Consider the following 15189-nt stretch of genomic DNA (forward strand, 5'->3'; position numbering starts at 1 on the left):
TACCTCACCCAGACCTGTATTACTTTGACTGTTTTCTGGTCCAAGCAGAGGGCAAAGTGTGCGTTTCACTAGCCAATCTGCTTGCTCTCTGGCTACGTGGAGAGTAGTGTGGCCCACAAATGAGTGACAAATTATTTCAAGTCATCAGTCTCAAGTCAAACTTGGGTCCCAAGTCTTGAGGCTCCAAGTCGAAGTCAAGCATAAAGTTAATTTATTTTGTGTCGAATCTGAAGTCCATCAAATATGTGACTTGAGTCAGACTCGAGACCAAGTCATGTGACTCGAGTCCATAACTCTGCACATTGATGCAACTGTAGTAAACTATCCAAAGTCTACTTCACCAACTGCTTACCTTGAAAGTTGGACTTGCATATAGTGGCTGCTTCCTTCATTGCCTCTCCTGAAAAAACAAACCCACAACAGTTGATTGAGACAGGATATCAACACCTGATATACCCCCTCAATAATACCTCAGAATACATAGGAAGAGCAGTTGAGAGAGTCAGGACAGCGAGTCAGTGGAGAGTCATGAGAGGGAGTCAGGATGGAGAGTCAGTGGAGATAGACAGGAGAGAGAGTCAGGACAGAGAGTCACTGGAGAGTCATGAGAGAGTAGGGACAGAGGTCACTGGAGAGAGAGTCAGGACAGAAAATCAGTACAGAGAGTCAGTGGAGAGAGTCAGTGGAGAGTCAGAAGAGATAGTCAAGCCAGCGAGTCAGTGGAGAGAAAGTTAGTGGAGAGAGAGAGAGTATGTGGAGAGAGAGAGTAAGTGGAGAGAGAGAGTCAGTGGAGAGAGCGAGTCAGTGGAGAGAGCGAGTCAGAGAATCAGTGGAGAGTCAGTGGAGAGAACGAGTCAGAGAATCAGTGGAGAGAGAGAGTCAGTGGAGAGAGAGAGTCAGTGGAGAGAGAGAGTCAGGAGAGAGAGAGAAAGTCAGAACAGAGAGAATGAACAGTCTTGATCGTAAGGAATACAAAGCTCTTAATGGTAAATCATTACCTCCCTTGTGTGTGTGTGCTTAATTACTAAGGCAAGGCACTCATTCACCAACAATTCCTTTTTACTGTGTGTCTGTGCACGTAGGTGTGTGATGTGTGTGTTTGTGTAAAACCCAACATACCTTCACTGACACAAATAAGTTAATGTTGAAGGTGAAGGCATCGTCATGGCATAGATAAGGGAGGGGCTTTGGATCCTGAAACAGGAAGTGGAGCATGAAGAGCCACAACACTCTTAGAAAAAAGGGTTCTTCAGCTGTCCCATGGGAGAACCCTTTTGGTTCCATGTTGAACCTTTTTGGTTTCAGGTTGAACCCTTTTGGATTCCATGTAGAAAATTGAGCCCAAAAGGGTTCTACCTGGAACCAAACAGGTTCTTCAAAGGGTTCTCCTATGGGGACAGCTGAATAACCCTTTAGATTCTAGATGCCACCTTTTTTTCTAACACAGTGTGGATACTGGCTCTCATTACTAAAAGCTTACCTGAATGGTGAAAATGTAAGTGTTAATGTAATGTAAAATACATCCAGACCAACCGTACTATAATGTAATGTAAAATACATCCAGACCAACCGTACTATAATGTAATGTAAAATACATCCTGACCAACCGTACTATAATGTAATGTAAAATACATCCTGACCAACCGTACTATAATGTAATGTAAAATACATCCTGACCAACCGTACTATAATGTAATGTAAAATACATCCAGACCACCCACAGTATAATGTAATGTAAAATACATCCTGACCACCCACAGTATACTGTAATGTAAAATACATCCAGACCACCCACAGTATAATGTAATGTAAAATACATCCAGACCACCCACAGTATAATGTAATGTAAAATACATCCTGACCAACCACAGTATAATGTAATGTAAAATACATCCTGACCACCCACAGTATAATGTAATGTAAAATACATCCTGACCAACCGTACTATAATGTAATGTAAAATACATCCTGACCACCCACAGTATAATGTAATGTAAAATACATCCTGACCACCCGTACTATAATGTAATGTAAAATACATCCTGACCACCCACAGTATAATGTAATGTAAAATACATCCAGACCATCTGTACAATAATGTAATGTTGAAAATACATCCTGACCATCCACAGTATAATGTAATGTTGAAAATACATCCTGACCATCCACAGTATAATGTAATGTAAAATACATCCTGACCAACCGTACTATAATGTAATGTAAAATACATCCAGACCACCCGCAGTAGAATGTAAAATACATCCAGACCACCCGCAGTAGAATGTAAAATACATCCAGACCACCCGCAGTAGAATGTAAAAATACACCCAGACCACCCGCAGTAGAATGTAAATACATCCAGACCACCCGCAGTAGAATGTAAAATACATCCAGACCACCCGCATAAGAATGTAAAATACATCCAGACCACCCATAATGTAATGTAAAATACATCCAAACCACCCGTAATGTAAAATACATCCAGACCACCCGCAGTATACTATAGGGCAGCAGGACCACCAGGTCTATACTATATTACACTACTATACTGTTTGTGTTCTTCACCTGGACAGTGTTGGGCTCAGCGAAGGGCAGCAGGGCCTCCATAGGAACCACCCAGGGTGAGATGGTTGTCCCAAAGTTCTTCCCCAGAAACGGACCCAGAGGAACGTACTCCCACGCCTGGATATCCCTGGCTGGAACACACACAGGAAGAAGAGTGGTTACCCTTTATTTGACCATTAGATGTTGAACTGGTATTTACTGAATATTCCTCAGTGGACACACAGATCACAGGTAGGTTTGAATACTATGTAACCTGCCCAGTGATGAGTCCATCCTATGTTGATTGGATGATCGTAGACCAACACAGCTAAAGTACCTGTACTAACAGTACCTGTGCATAGCTTCAAAACCTTGGTATTGTGTAGGTGAAGTTGTGGGATGTTCAACTGAACTACTGGTCTTTTTGACTATTGACAATCCAGGAACTATTCTATGAAATATTGTGTTGAGGGATGTGATAAATGATCATGTACTGTAGTCAGCAGGAAAATCTATTTCAACTATCAGTACCCCCTCTACTCTACATATTAACCCAGGTGGAACCTGGCTCAGACTCCCTTACATCTGGGAGTCTGAGCCGCAGGGGTGGAAAATGCATCCCAAATGGCACCCTATTCCCTATATAGTGCATTCCTTTTGACCAAAGCCCTTAGAGTGCTATACCCTGAGTGGAAAAAACATTATGAACACCTGCCTTTTCCATGACAGACTGACCAGGTGAAAGCTAAGATCCCTTATTGATGTCACTTGTTAAATCCACTTCAATCGGTGTAGATGAAGGGGAGGAGACGGGTGAAAGCTAAGATCCCTTATTGATGTCACTTGTTAAATCCACTTCAATCAGTGTAGATGAAGGGGAGGAGACAGGTTAAAGAAGGATTGTTAAGCCTTGAGACATGGATTGTGTATGTGTGTTATTCAGAGGGTGACTGGGCAAGACACAATATTGAAGTGCCTTTGAACAGGGTATGGCAGTAGGTGCCAGGCGCACTGGTTTGTGTCAAGAACTGCAACGCTGCTGGGTTTTTCACACTTAACAGTTTCCTGTGTGTATCAAGAATGGTCCACCACCCAAAGGACATCCAACCAACTTGACACAACTGTGGGAAGCAGTGGAGTCGATATGGGATCTGGCAAACAAATAATAAGGTGAAGCCTAGTAGGCTGCGTTCCAAATAGCACCCTATTCCGTACAGTGGTGGTAAAAGTACCCAATTGCCATACTTAAGTAAAGATACCTTAATAGAAAATGAAAAGTGAAAGTCCAGCATTATACTACTTGAGTAAAAGACTAAAAGTATTTGGTTTTAAATATCCATAAGTATAAAAAGTAAAAGTAAAAATAATGTCAAATTCCTTATATTTAGCAAACCAGACGGCACACTTGTTTTTTAAATTTACGGATAGCCAGGGGCACACTCCACCACTCAGACATCATTTACAAAGAAAGCATTTGTGTTTATTGCGTCCGCCAGATCAGAGGCAGTAGGGATGACCAGGGATGTTCTCTTGAGAGAGAAAGAGACAGAGAGAGAGACAGATCGCGACAGAAAGAGAGATGGAGAGAAGACGATCTTGAAATCTCAAGGCTACAGTCGAAACCACTCCTCCTCCTGAGATCCTTCTGCCTCATCAATAATCTGTCATGTTTTCCTGAGTAACTTACCCTGATCCCAGTGACTAAATATGAAATGTTTACACAACATTTATAATGCAGAACTAAATTAAGGAACTTAAGTTAGTGTTATTATGGAAAGTGGATGTTTTTCAATTAGTGTTATTGACGTTAGGATTTTTCATTTACTGATATATCATTTTTGGCTAAGGATTCTACTATTGGCTGTTATAGTCGATAGATACATTCTTTTGAAAATAAAGAAATACGGTATGGTGCTTATTAATGTCTTAAAGTGGGCTGTGTAGGTGTGTGTGTATGCACATATGACTGTGTACATAAGTGAGTAAGTGTGTGTGTGTTATCGTGACTTGTGAGTGTTTTCATGAGTGAGTAAGCGTGTGAGTGTGTGTGTAGTTGTTAGTGACTGTGTGTGTACTCATGTGTGTGTGTGCATGAGTCTGAGAGTGAGTGTGTGTATAAGTGTGTGTGTGTGAGGCCTTACCACTCCAGTCATTCATTAGCACCATGCCAAAGATGTGTTGGTGGGCTCTCTCTATGGGAATGGGCTCACCAAGACGATTACCTCCACCTACAAAGAATGCCTGAGAGAGAAAAAAAGAGCCAGCGAGAGACATAGAGAAAGAGAGCCAGCGAGAGAGAGAGAGAGAGAGAGACAGAGAAAGAGAGCCAGCGAGAGAGAGAGACATAGAGAAAGAGAGCCAGCGAGAGAAAGAGAGAGACATAGAAAGAGAGCCAGTGAGAGAGACAGAGAAAGAGAGCCAGCGAGAGAGAGAGAGACAGAGAGAAAGAGAGCCAGCGAGAGAGAGACATCGAGAGAGAGACATAGAGAGAGAAAGAAAGCCAGCGAGAGAGAGAGCGACATAGAGAGAGAAAGAGAGCCAGCCAGAGAGAGAGAGAAAGAGAGCCAGCCAGAGAGAGAGACAGAGAAAGAGAGCCAGCGAGAGAGAGAGCGACATAGAGAGAGAAAGAGAGCCAGCGAGAGAGAGAGACATAGAGAGAGAAAGAGAGCCAGCGAGAGAGAGAGCGACATAGAGAGAGAAAGAGAGCCAGCCAGACATAGAGAGAGAAAGAGAGCCAGCCAGAGAGAGAGACAGAGAAAGAGAGCCAGCGAGAGAGACAGAGAGAGGAAGAGCCAGCGAGAGAGAGAGCGACATAGAGAGAAAGAGAGCCAGCGAGAGAGAGAGACATAGAAAGAGAGCCAGCGAGAGAGGGAGACAGAGAGAAAGAGAGCCAGCGAGAGAGAGAGCGACATAGAGAGAAAGAGAGCCAGCGAGAGAGAGTGACAGAGAGAAAGAGAGCCAGCGAGAGAGCGACATAGAGAGAGAAAGAGAGCCAGCGAGAGCGAGAGCGACATAGAGAGAAAGAGAGCCAGCGAGAGAGAGTGACATAGAGAGAAAGAGAGCCAGCGAGAGAGCGACATAGAGAGAGAAAGAGAGCCAGCGAGAGAGCGACATAGAGAGAGAAAGAGAGCCAGCGAGAGAGAGACAGAGAGAGAAAGAGAGCCAGCGAGAGAGAGACATAGAGAGAGAAAGAGAGCCAGCGAGAGAGCAACATAGAGAGAGAAAGAGAGCCAGCGAGAGAGACAGAGAGAGAAAGAGAGCCAGCGAGAGAGAGACAGAGAGAGAAAGAGAGCCAGCGAGAGAAAGACATAGAGAGAGAAAGACAGCCAGCGAGAGAGAGCGACATAGAGAGAAGGAGAGCCAGCAAGAGAGAGACAGAGAGAGAAAGAGAGCCAGCGAGAGACAGACATAGAGAGAGAAAGAGAGCCAGCGAGATAGCGACATAGAGATAAAGAGAGCCAGCGAGAGAGAGACAGAGAGAGAAAGAGAGCCAGCGAGAGAGAGAGAAAGAGCCAGCGAGAGAGAGCGACATAGAGAGAAAGAGAGCCAGCAAGAGAGAGACAGAGAGAGAGAAAGAGAGCCAGTGAGAGAGAGACAGAGAAAGAGAGCCAGCGAGAGAGAGACAGAGAGAGAAAGAGAGCCAGCGAGAGAGAGAGACATAGAGAGAGAAAGAGAGCCAGCGAGAGAGAGAGACATAGAGAGAGAAAGAGAGCCAGCGAGAGAGAGAAAGAGAGAGAAAGAGAGCCAGCGAGAGAGAGAAAGAGAGCCAGCGAGAGAGAGACAGAGAGAAAGAGAGCCAGCGAGAGAGAGACAGAGAGAGAAAGAGAGCCAGCGAGAGAGAGAGACAGAGAGAGAAAGAGAGCCAGCGAGAGAGAGAGACAGAGAGAGAAAGAGAGCCAGCGAGAGAGAGACAGAGAGAGAAAGAGAGCCAGCGAGAGAGAGACAGAGAGAGAAAGAGAGCCAGCGAGAGAGAGACAGAGAGAGAAAGAGAGCCAGCGAGAGAGAGAGACATAGAGAGAGAAAGAGAGCCAGCGAGAGAGAGACAGAGAGAAAGAGAGCCAGTGAGAGAGAGACAGAGAGAAAGAGAGCCAGTGAGAGAGAGACAGAGAGAGAAAGAGAGCCAGCGAGAGAGAGAGACAGAGAGAGAAAGAGAGCCAGCAAGAGAGAGACAGAGAGAGACAGAGAACCAGCAAGAGAGAGACAGAGAGAGAAAGAGAGCCAGCGAGAGAGAGACAGAGAGAGAAAAAGAGCCAGCGAAAGAGAAAGAGAGAGAGAGAAAGAGAGCGAGCGAGAGAAATTAGATAAAAGGCAGAGAAAGAGAGTGAGAGATACAGGTCATTGTTTTGTGATGCCATTGATATGAACCATCTCCTTGGTTGTAATAAAGTGTAGCTATATAAAGTGTATACTGACCATCTCCAGCTCAATGTCCAGCTGCTTGGACTGGCCAAACACAGGAGGCTTAGCTAAGAGAGAACACAATGGAAGAGGAAGACCGTTAGTGAGGGACACAAAAACAAAGTGACACTGGTCTGAGAGGTTTTGTGTGTGTGTGTGTGTGTGTGTGTGTGTGTGTGTGTGTGTGTGTGTGTGTGTTTCTCTTTGAATTCAGAGTCTGCTTTGATTTTCAGACTAGGTGTTGTGTTTCATTACATTGGTCGGGTCTCATCTGTCCAGAGGGTCTGCGTATGGGGGTCCCAGACACCACTATGGAAGAGGCCCTGCCATGATACCCCACGGGCAGCCTCAACCTGAGGGACACAATCAGTCAGTCAAACAAACATAATAATCATTTGGGGGGGGGGGGGGGGGGGGGGTTATATTTGTCCTGTCACACACAAGTGTTTCTTGCATATCCCAACTCCCCCTAAGACAGCCACAGGGAGTGTGATCACTATTGTCAAGAGCCCCTAGAGACATTGGGGTTAAGTGCCTTGCTCAAGGGCACAGGGACCAATTTTTTTCACCTTATCAGCTCCGGGATTGGAACCAGCAACCTTTAGGTTACTGGCCCAACACTCTAACCTTGAGGCTACCAATCAATTATTCAGCCAGCCAGCCAGTCCAATAAACAGGCAATTAGTCAGTCAGCCAGCCAGTCAAACAAACAGCTAGTCAATCAGTCAGGCAATCGTTCAGTTAATCAACCAATCAATCAGTTTGTTTATAGCATTGTACAAATACAGAAACACGGATCCAGAGAGAGTAAGAAATGAAGAGAAATGGAAAGAGACAGAAAGAAGAGAGGTTCTACATAGAGGTTCCCAACCGTGACAAAGACAACAGCCATATGAACAGCAGCTGTGGTGTCTGAAGGATGGTGCAGTGTTGGACTGCAGACTCACTGACTGGAAGGATGGTGCAGTGTTGGACTGCAGACTCACTGACTGACTGACTGACTGGAAGGATGGTGCAGTGTTGGACTGCAGACTCACTGACTGACTGACTGGAAGGATGGTGTAGTGTTGGACTGCAGAGTCACTGACTGACTGACTGACTGGAAGGATGGTGCAGTGTTGGACTGCAGACTCACTGACTGACTGACTGGAAGGATGGTGCAGTGTTGGACTGCAGACTCACTGACTGACTGACTGGAAGGATGGTGTAGTGTTGGACTGCAGAGTCACTGACTGACTGACTGACTGACTGGAAGGATGGTGCAGTGTTGGACTGCAGACTCACTGACTGACTGACTGGAAGGATGGTGCAGTGTTGGACTGCAGACTCACTGACTGACTGACTGGAAGGATGGTGTAGTGTTGGACTGCAGAGTCACTGACTGACTGACTGACTGGAAGGATGGTGCAGTGTTGGACTGCAGACTCACTGACTGACTGACTGGAAGGATGGTGCAGTGTTGGACTGCAGACTCACTGACTGACTGACTGGAAGGATGGTGTAGTGTTGGACTGCAGAGTCACTGACTGACTGACTGACTGGAAGGATGGTGCAGTGTTGGACTGCAGACTCACTGACTGGAAGGATGGTGCAGTGTTGGACTGCAGACTCACTGACTGACTGACTGGAAGGATGGTGTAGTGTTGGACTGCAGAGTCACTGACTGACTGACTGACTGGAAGGATGGTGCAGTGTTGGACTGCAGACTCACTGACTGGAAGGATGGTGCAGTTTGTGAAAGCACTGAAACCGCCCGAGTGCTCCAGTCAATTAGAGAAAACTAATTGTGTCCCTCACACGTCATAGGTCACAGTACAGCACCAGGCCGTAGCACGTTTCTCTCTCTTTCTCCCTCTCTATCTTGTTCTCTCACTTTTAATTCTTATTTCATCCTTTCTCTTTTCTTATTTTTCCCTCTTATTCTCTCCTCTTCTGTCTCTCTTTTTATTTATCATTTCTTTTTCTCTCTGTGTCTCTCTCCAAATAACCACCAGGAGAGATAAAAACAACTCAAACAAGAAAAGCTACATTGTAATCTGAGGAGTTTGACTTCTAGTGGATGGTTTTCAGAGAACCTGACCAATATGGTTAATTAGTGAGTTACTCTGTCTACATCTAATAATATGGTTAGTTAGTGAGTTACTCTGTCTACATCTAATAATATGGTTAGTTAGTGAGTTACTCTGTCTACATCTAATAATATGGTTAGTTAGTGAGTAACTCTGTCTACATCTAATAATATGGTTAGTTAGTGAGTTACTCTGTCTACATCTAATAATATGGTTAGTTAGTGAGTTACTCTGTCTACATCTAATAATATGGTTAGTTAGTGAGTTACTCTGTCTACATCTAATAATATGGTTAATTAGTGAGTTACTCTGTCTACATCTAATAATATGGTTAGTTAGTGAGTTACTCTGTCTACATCTAATAATATGGTTAGTTAGTGAGTTACTCTGTCTACATCTAATAATATGGTTAGTTAGTGAGTTACTCTGTCTACATCTAATAATATGGTTAGTTAGTATGTGGGGAATGAAAACAGAGATATACACTGAGTAAATAAAACATTAAGAACACCTTTCTAATACTGAGTTGCAACCCCCCTCCTCAATTCGTCAAGATCATGGACTACAAGATGTCAAAGCGTTCCACAGCGATGCTGTCCCATGTTGACTCCAATGCTTCCCACAGTTGTGTCAAGTTGACTGGATGTCCTTTGTGTGGTGGACCATTCTTGACACACACAGGAAACTGTTGAGTGTGTAAAACCCAGCAGCGTTGCAGTTCACGACAAAAACAGGTACGCCTGGCACCTACTACCATACCCTGTTCAAATGCACTTCAATCTTTTGTCTTGTCCCTCTGCACACATACACTATCTATGTTTCAATTGTCTCAATGATTAAATTATTATTTAACCTGTCTCCTCCCCTTCATCTACACTGATTGAAGAGGATTTGACAAGTGACATCAATAAGGGATCATCTTTCACCTGGATAGTCTATGTCACAGAAAGAGCAGATGTTCTTAATGTTTTGTCCACTCAGTGTAGTTGTGGAACAGGGAACCCTACAGGGAACCCTATTCCCTTTGTAGTTTACTACTTTGACAAGAGCTATTTTGGGCCGAGTGGCGCAGCAGTTTAGGCACTGCATCTCAGTGCTAGAGGCATCACTACAGACCCTGGTTCGATTCCAGGCTGCTTCACAACCGGCCGTGATTGGGAGTCCCATAGGGCGGCGTTCTTAACTGACTTGCCTAGTTAAGTAAAGGTAAAAAGGTAAAGGTAAAAATTAAAAAAAGTTGTGCACTATTTATTTTATTTTATTTAACTAGGCAAGTCAATTAAGAACAAATTCTTATTTTCAATGATGGTCTAGAAACAGTGGGTTAACTGCCTGTTCAGGGGCAGAATGACAGTTTTGTACCTTGTCAGCTCGGGGGTTTGAACTTGCAACCTTCCGGTTACTAGTTCAACGCTCTAACCACTAGGCTACCGGAATAGGATGCCATTTGGGACACAGATGAAGTGTTGGTTGTCATATCATACCAGTTGGGCATCAGGGCATTCTCCTTCCCTCGGAACATAATGCCAACATTGGTGGCATGGTCCCTGGATGAGTAGAAGTCAGTGTAGTCACCTGTGTGTGGTTATATATAGATACATGTTTGTGTGTGTGATGGAGAGAGAGAAAGAGGGCAATTAAGTGACACTGTTAAATATGTACAGTGAACCAATGATCAGCCTTCAGAACCTTTTATATCAACATTTAGCTAGCAAACAAATCTCACAATCACTAGTAAAGTTATATTGGTTAACAGCGCCCCCTCTTGTTCAAGCATTATACAAACACCTCAATTGCATTGTCTTGACTCCTCGCGTCCTATCTCCTTGCTTCCTTCTCAAACACATTGGATGATCCTCTCATCTGATACAGGGTCAGATTTTGTTTAATATCACTGAGAGTTAAAGTTAGCAATGGCAGAGCCATAAATCTGATTCTAGATCTATGCTTAGGGACAATTGTAGGACACATCAAGCTCAGTGAAGAGACAGGAGGAGTGAAATATTGGGTGCATGTCAATAGTCTCAAGTGGCTTCCTCTCCTTGCCTCTTGTCCTACTGTTAAACAACTCACCTATCTCAGCAGGCAGATGCATGATGGCTGAACTCTTATGGAAGAACCCTCTGAGACATATAAACACACACACATTACAGAAAAGTAAACCTGCTACAAACCAGAAAATTAAAGGATAAGGGAATACAAGAACATAATATGATTTTGATTGCGGCCAAAAACTATATCCTAAACAATTAATATAATAATTAAATATATTTGACATGAACTGTTGAAGTGTTATAGAAGTGATATAGAAGTGTAATTGAATATAGAAGTGCTATAAATTATATACGTGTTATTAATATAGAAGTGCTATAAAGTATAGAAGTGTTATAGAATATAGAAGTGTTATAGAGTATAGAAGTGTTAGAGTATAGAAGTGTTATAGAATATAGAAGTGATATAGAGTATAGAAATGTTATAGAGTATAGAAATGTTATAGAATATAGAAGTGCTGTAAAGTATAGAAGTGCTATAGAGTATAGAAGTGTTATAGAGTATAGAAGTGCTATAAAGTATAGAAGTGTTATAGAATATAGAAGTGTTATAGAGTATAGAAGTGTTATAAAGTATAGAAGTGTTATAGAATATAGAAGTGTTATGGAATATAGAAGTGCTATAGAGTATACAAGTGCTATAGAGTATAGAAGTGCTATAGAGTATAGAAGTGTTATAGAATATAGAAATGGTAGAGTATAGAAGTGTTATAGAATATAGAAGTGTTATGGAATATAGAAGTGCTATAGAGTATAGAAGTGCAATAGAGTATAGAAGTGCTATAGAGTACAGAAGTGTTAGAGTATAGAAGTGTTAGAGTATAGAAGTGTTATAGAATATAGAAGTGTTATAGAGTATAGAAATGTTATAGAGTATAGAAGTGTTATAGAATATAGAAGTGCTATAAAGTATAGAAGTGCTATAGAGTATAGAAGTGTTATAGAGTATAGAAGTGCTATAAAGTATAGAAGTGTTATAGAATATAGAAGTGTTATAGAATATAGAAATGTTAGAGTATAGAAGTGTTATAGAATATAGAAGTGTTATAGAATATAGAAATGCTATAGAGTATAGAAGTGTTATAGAGTATAGAAGTGCTATAAAGTATAGAAGTGTTATAGAATATAGAAGTGTTATAGAATATAGAAATGTTAGAGTATAGAAGTGTTATAGAATATAGAAGTGTTATAGAATATAGAAGTGCTATAGAGTATAGAAGTGGTATAGAGTATAGAAGTGTTAGAGTATAGAAGTGTTATAGAGTATAGAAGTGTTATAGAATATGGAAGTGTTATAGAATATAGAAGTGTTATAGAATATAGAAGTGTCATAGAATATAGAAATGTTATAGAATATAGAAGTGTTAGAGTATAGAAGTGTTATAGAGTATAGAAATGTTATAGAATATAGAAGTGTTATAGAGTATAGAAATGTTATAGAGTATAGAAGTGTTATAGAATATAGAAGTGCAATAAAGTATAGAAGTGCTATAGAGTATAGAAGTGTTATAGAGTATAGAAGTGCTATAAAGTATAGAAGTGTTATAGAATATAGAAATGTTATAGAATATAGAAATGTTAGAGTATAGAAGTGTTATAGAATATAGAAGTGTTATAGAATATAGAAGTGCTATAGAGTATAGAAGTGGTATAGAGTATAGAAGTGTTAGAGTATAGAAGTGTTATAGAGTATAGAAGTGTTATAGAATATGGAAGTGTTATAGAATATAGAAGTGTTATAGAATATAGAAGTGTCATAGAATATAGAAGTGTTATAGAATATAGAAGTGTTAGAGTATAGAAGTGTTATAGAGTATAGAAGTGTTATAGAATATGGAAGTGTTATAGAATATAGAAGTGTTATAGAATATAGAAGTGTCATAGAATATAGAAATGTTATAGAATATAGAAGTGTTATAGAATATAGAAGTGTCATAGAATATAGAAGTGTTATAGAGTATAGAAGTGTTATAGAATATAGAAGTGTTATAGAGTATAGAAGTGTTATAGAGTATAGAAGTGTTATAGAATATAGAAGTGTTATAGAGTATAGAAGTGTTAGAGTATAGAAGTGTTATAGAGTATAGAAGTGTTATAGAGTATAGAAGTGTTATAGAATATAGAAGTGTTATAGAGTATAGAAGTGTTATAGAGTATAGAAGGCAAAATCCAATAATTGTCAAAAAAAAAGGGCTACAGAAGTGCTGGAGGCTGACCTGCTCCTGAGGCTGACGTCGTCTCTGAGCGTGGTCTCGTTGGCAGACAGCAGCTGCTGTAGACTCCTCCTGGCCTCCCTCCATGCCTCGTACCCCAGACCCATGAACGCATTCAGGGTCGGCTAGTCGAGAGGTTGGAACATATGATGGAGGAAACGCATACAAATCTAAAGTATTATTTGATTTTATACTGTATATAGCCCTCATAACAAGTAACCCAGCCTGGACCCCCGAGGAGCAAGTAACAGCACAGTGGCAAGGAAAAACAACCTAAAAGGAAGAAACTTCAAGAGAAAACAGGCATGTTTGCAAGTTGAATGCAAGTCCAATTTGTTTTGACGTTGGTGTGGGGGCAGCTCTCACTCATGCAAGCAGGTCTCTTCATTGATGCCCCCAGGGGTGGAAATGGGGGGAACCGGGTTCCAGGAGTGAAAATATCCTCGGGGGAACCTGTGCATTTAAGATTGAATTCAAGGAGTGAAATCATGACAGAAAATATTCTTCTTTCATTTCCTGTTGATACCTCGTGTGATTTCAACAGCATGATGAGGCTTTCTCTCCTTGTCTCATTCCCCCATCAGCACTAATGTGACAGAACTGGACAGGCGAAAGACAATTCCCAGTAGGAATTCACCATTGTGCTTTAACGGATCCTGTTATGTCAGAGCAGCACCCAGCTGAAGGGGGGAGACAGTTGGGAGGCAGCAGCACACAAGGCCTCCAGACAATAGGGGCGGCAGGGTAGCCTAGTGGTTAGAGCGTTGGACTAGTAACCGGAAGGTTGCAAGTTCAAACCCCCGAGCTGACAAGGTACAATTCTGTCGTTCTGCCCCTGAACAGGCAGTTAACCCACTGTTCCTAGGCCGTCATTGAAAATAAGAATTTGTTCTTAACTGACTTGCCTAGTTAAATAAAGGTAAAAAAAAAAAAAAAATAGTAGTATTAGGGACCCATTCACAGGCAGAGGGCGAGAGGAGACACTTCAAACCAATTCACACTACTGGCTTGTAGATTTAATGTACTGTATAGTCCACAATATATGAAGCATACATCCTAATTGATGACTCGTATGGATTTTCTCAAGGAAGAAAAGCAGTGCATCGTGGCCATTGAATAGACCTACCCTCCTAGCATACTGCACTATTGGCTACATAAAGTAGGCCCATGTAGCTGTAAGTAAACTAGTGGAGATACATAGTAAACGTGCCATGTTACATTACCAGGTGAATGCATAATGTATATTGCCATCAGTGCCGATAAGAAATATCAACCATCAATACGAGACATTGAGGAGCATTATACATTTTGATGGCCTTACCTGGTCAAACACATCCTGGTGATTGGAGAGCACAGGGCCTCTGAAGAGTGATTTTATAACGCTCAAATCCAAAATCTGATCTCCAATCGCAACCCCAATCCGGTGCCTGGGCTAAGTGACACGAGACATTTGTGAAAACAGTAAACAGGAATGAAATACCAAAATGGAACGATATTGGAGAAGCTACTTTGTAAACTACAATGTTTCATCCAAGAGAACCTCACGTTTCCACAGTGGTGTGTAACATTTTATCCCAAGAAAATCTATTTACATGCCCTAGTTTTATGGCACAGGAGACAGTGTAGGAAACCCGATTCAACTAAAAGTACAACACATTTAGCGTCATACTCACATTTTCCGGTGTCGAGAACACGCCATATGGTAAATTGTGATAGGAGAAGTCGGACTTTTCGTCAATTTTTACAAAAGACATTTTGAAATTGCAGTTGTACTCCGGTATACTTTCCAAGGTAAGCAACAGCGTGAGTAACTTCTTCCAGATGTTGACCGCAGCCATAGGACAGCCCGCCTCCCACAGAATGAACCAACGACCAATAGGAAACGCTCTCTTATATCCACCCTTTTTCAAGAAC

The 15189-nt window shown here is 41.8% G+C and overlaps 1 protein-coding gene across 1 annotated transcript; it reads right to left on the reverse strand.

Moving 5' to 3' along the window:
• Positions 1–1115: 1115 nt before the first annotated feature.
• On the reverse strand, positions 1116–15135 carry LOC116367808 (fumarylacetoacetase-like; the record flags this gene model as incomplete). The annotated part of the gene is made up of 10 exons (XM_031818991.1): positions 14949–15135; positions 14597–14707; positions 13279–13400; positions 11085–11134; positions 10496–10586; positions 7198–7295; positions 6958–7010; positions 4686–4785; positions 2566–2696; positions 1116–1194 (listed from the first exon to the last, which is right to left on the reverse strand). Coding segments are annotated over exons 1-10 (1000 nt in total), but the record flags the coding sequence as incomplete, so codon positions are not given.
• Positions 15136–15189: the final 54 nt, after the last annotated feature.

This window comes from Oncorhynchus kisutch, unplaced genomic scaffold, assembly GCF_002021735.2.
Source record: "Oncorhynchus kisutch isolate 150728-3 unplaced genomic scaffold, Okis_V2 scaffold1761, whole genome shotgun sequence".
NCBI classification, from domain to species: Eukaryota; Metazoa; Chordata; class Actinopteri; order Salmoniformes; family Salmonidae; genus Oncorhynchus; species Oncorhynchus kisutch.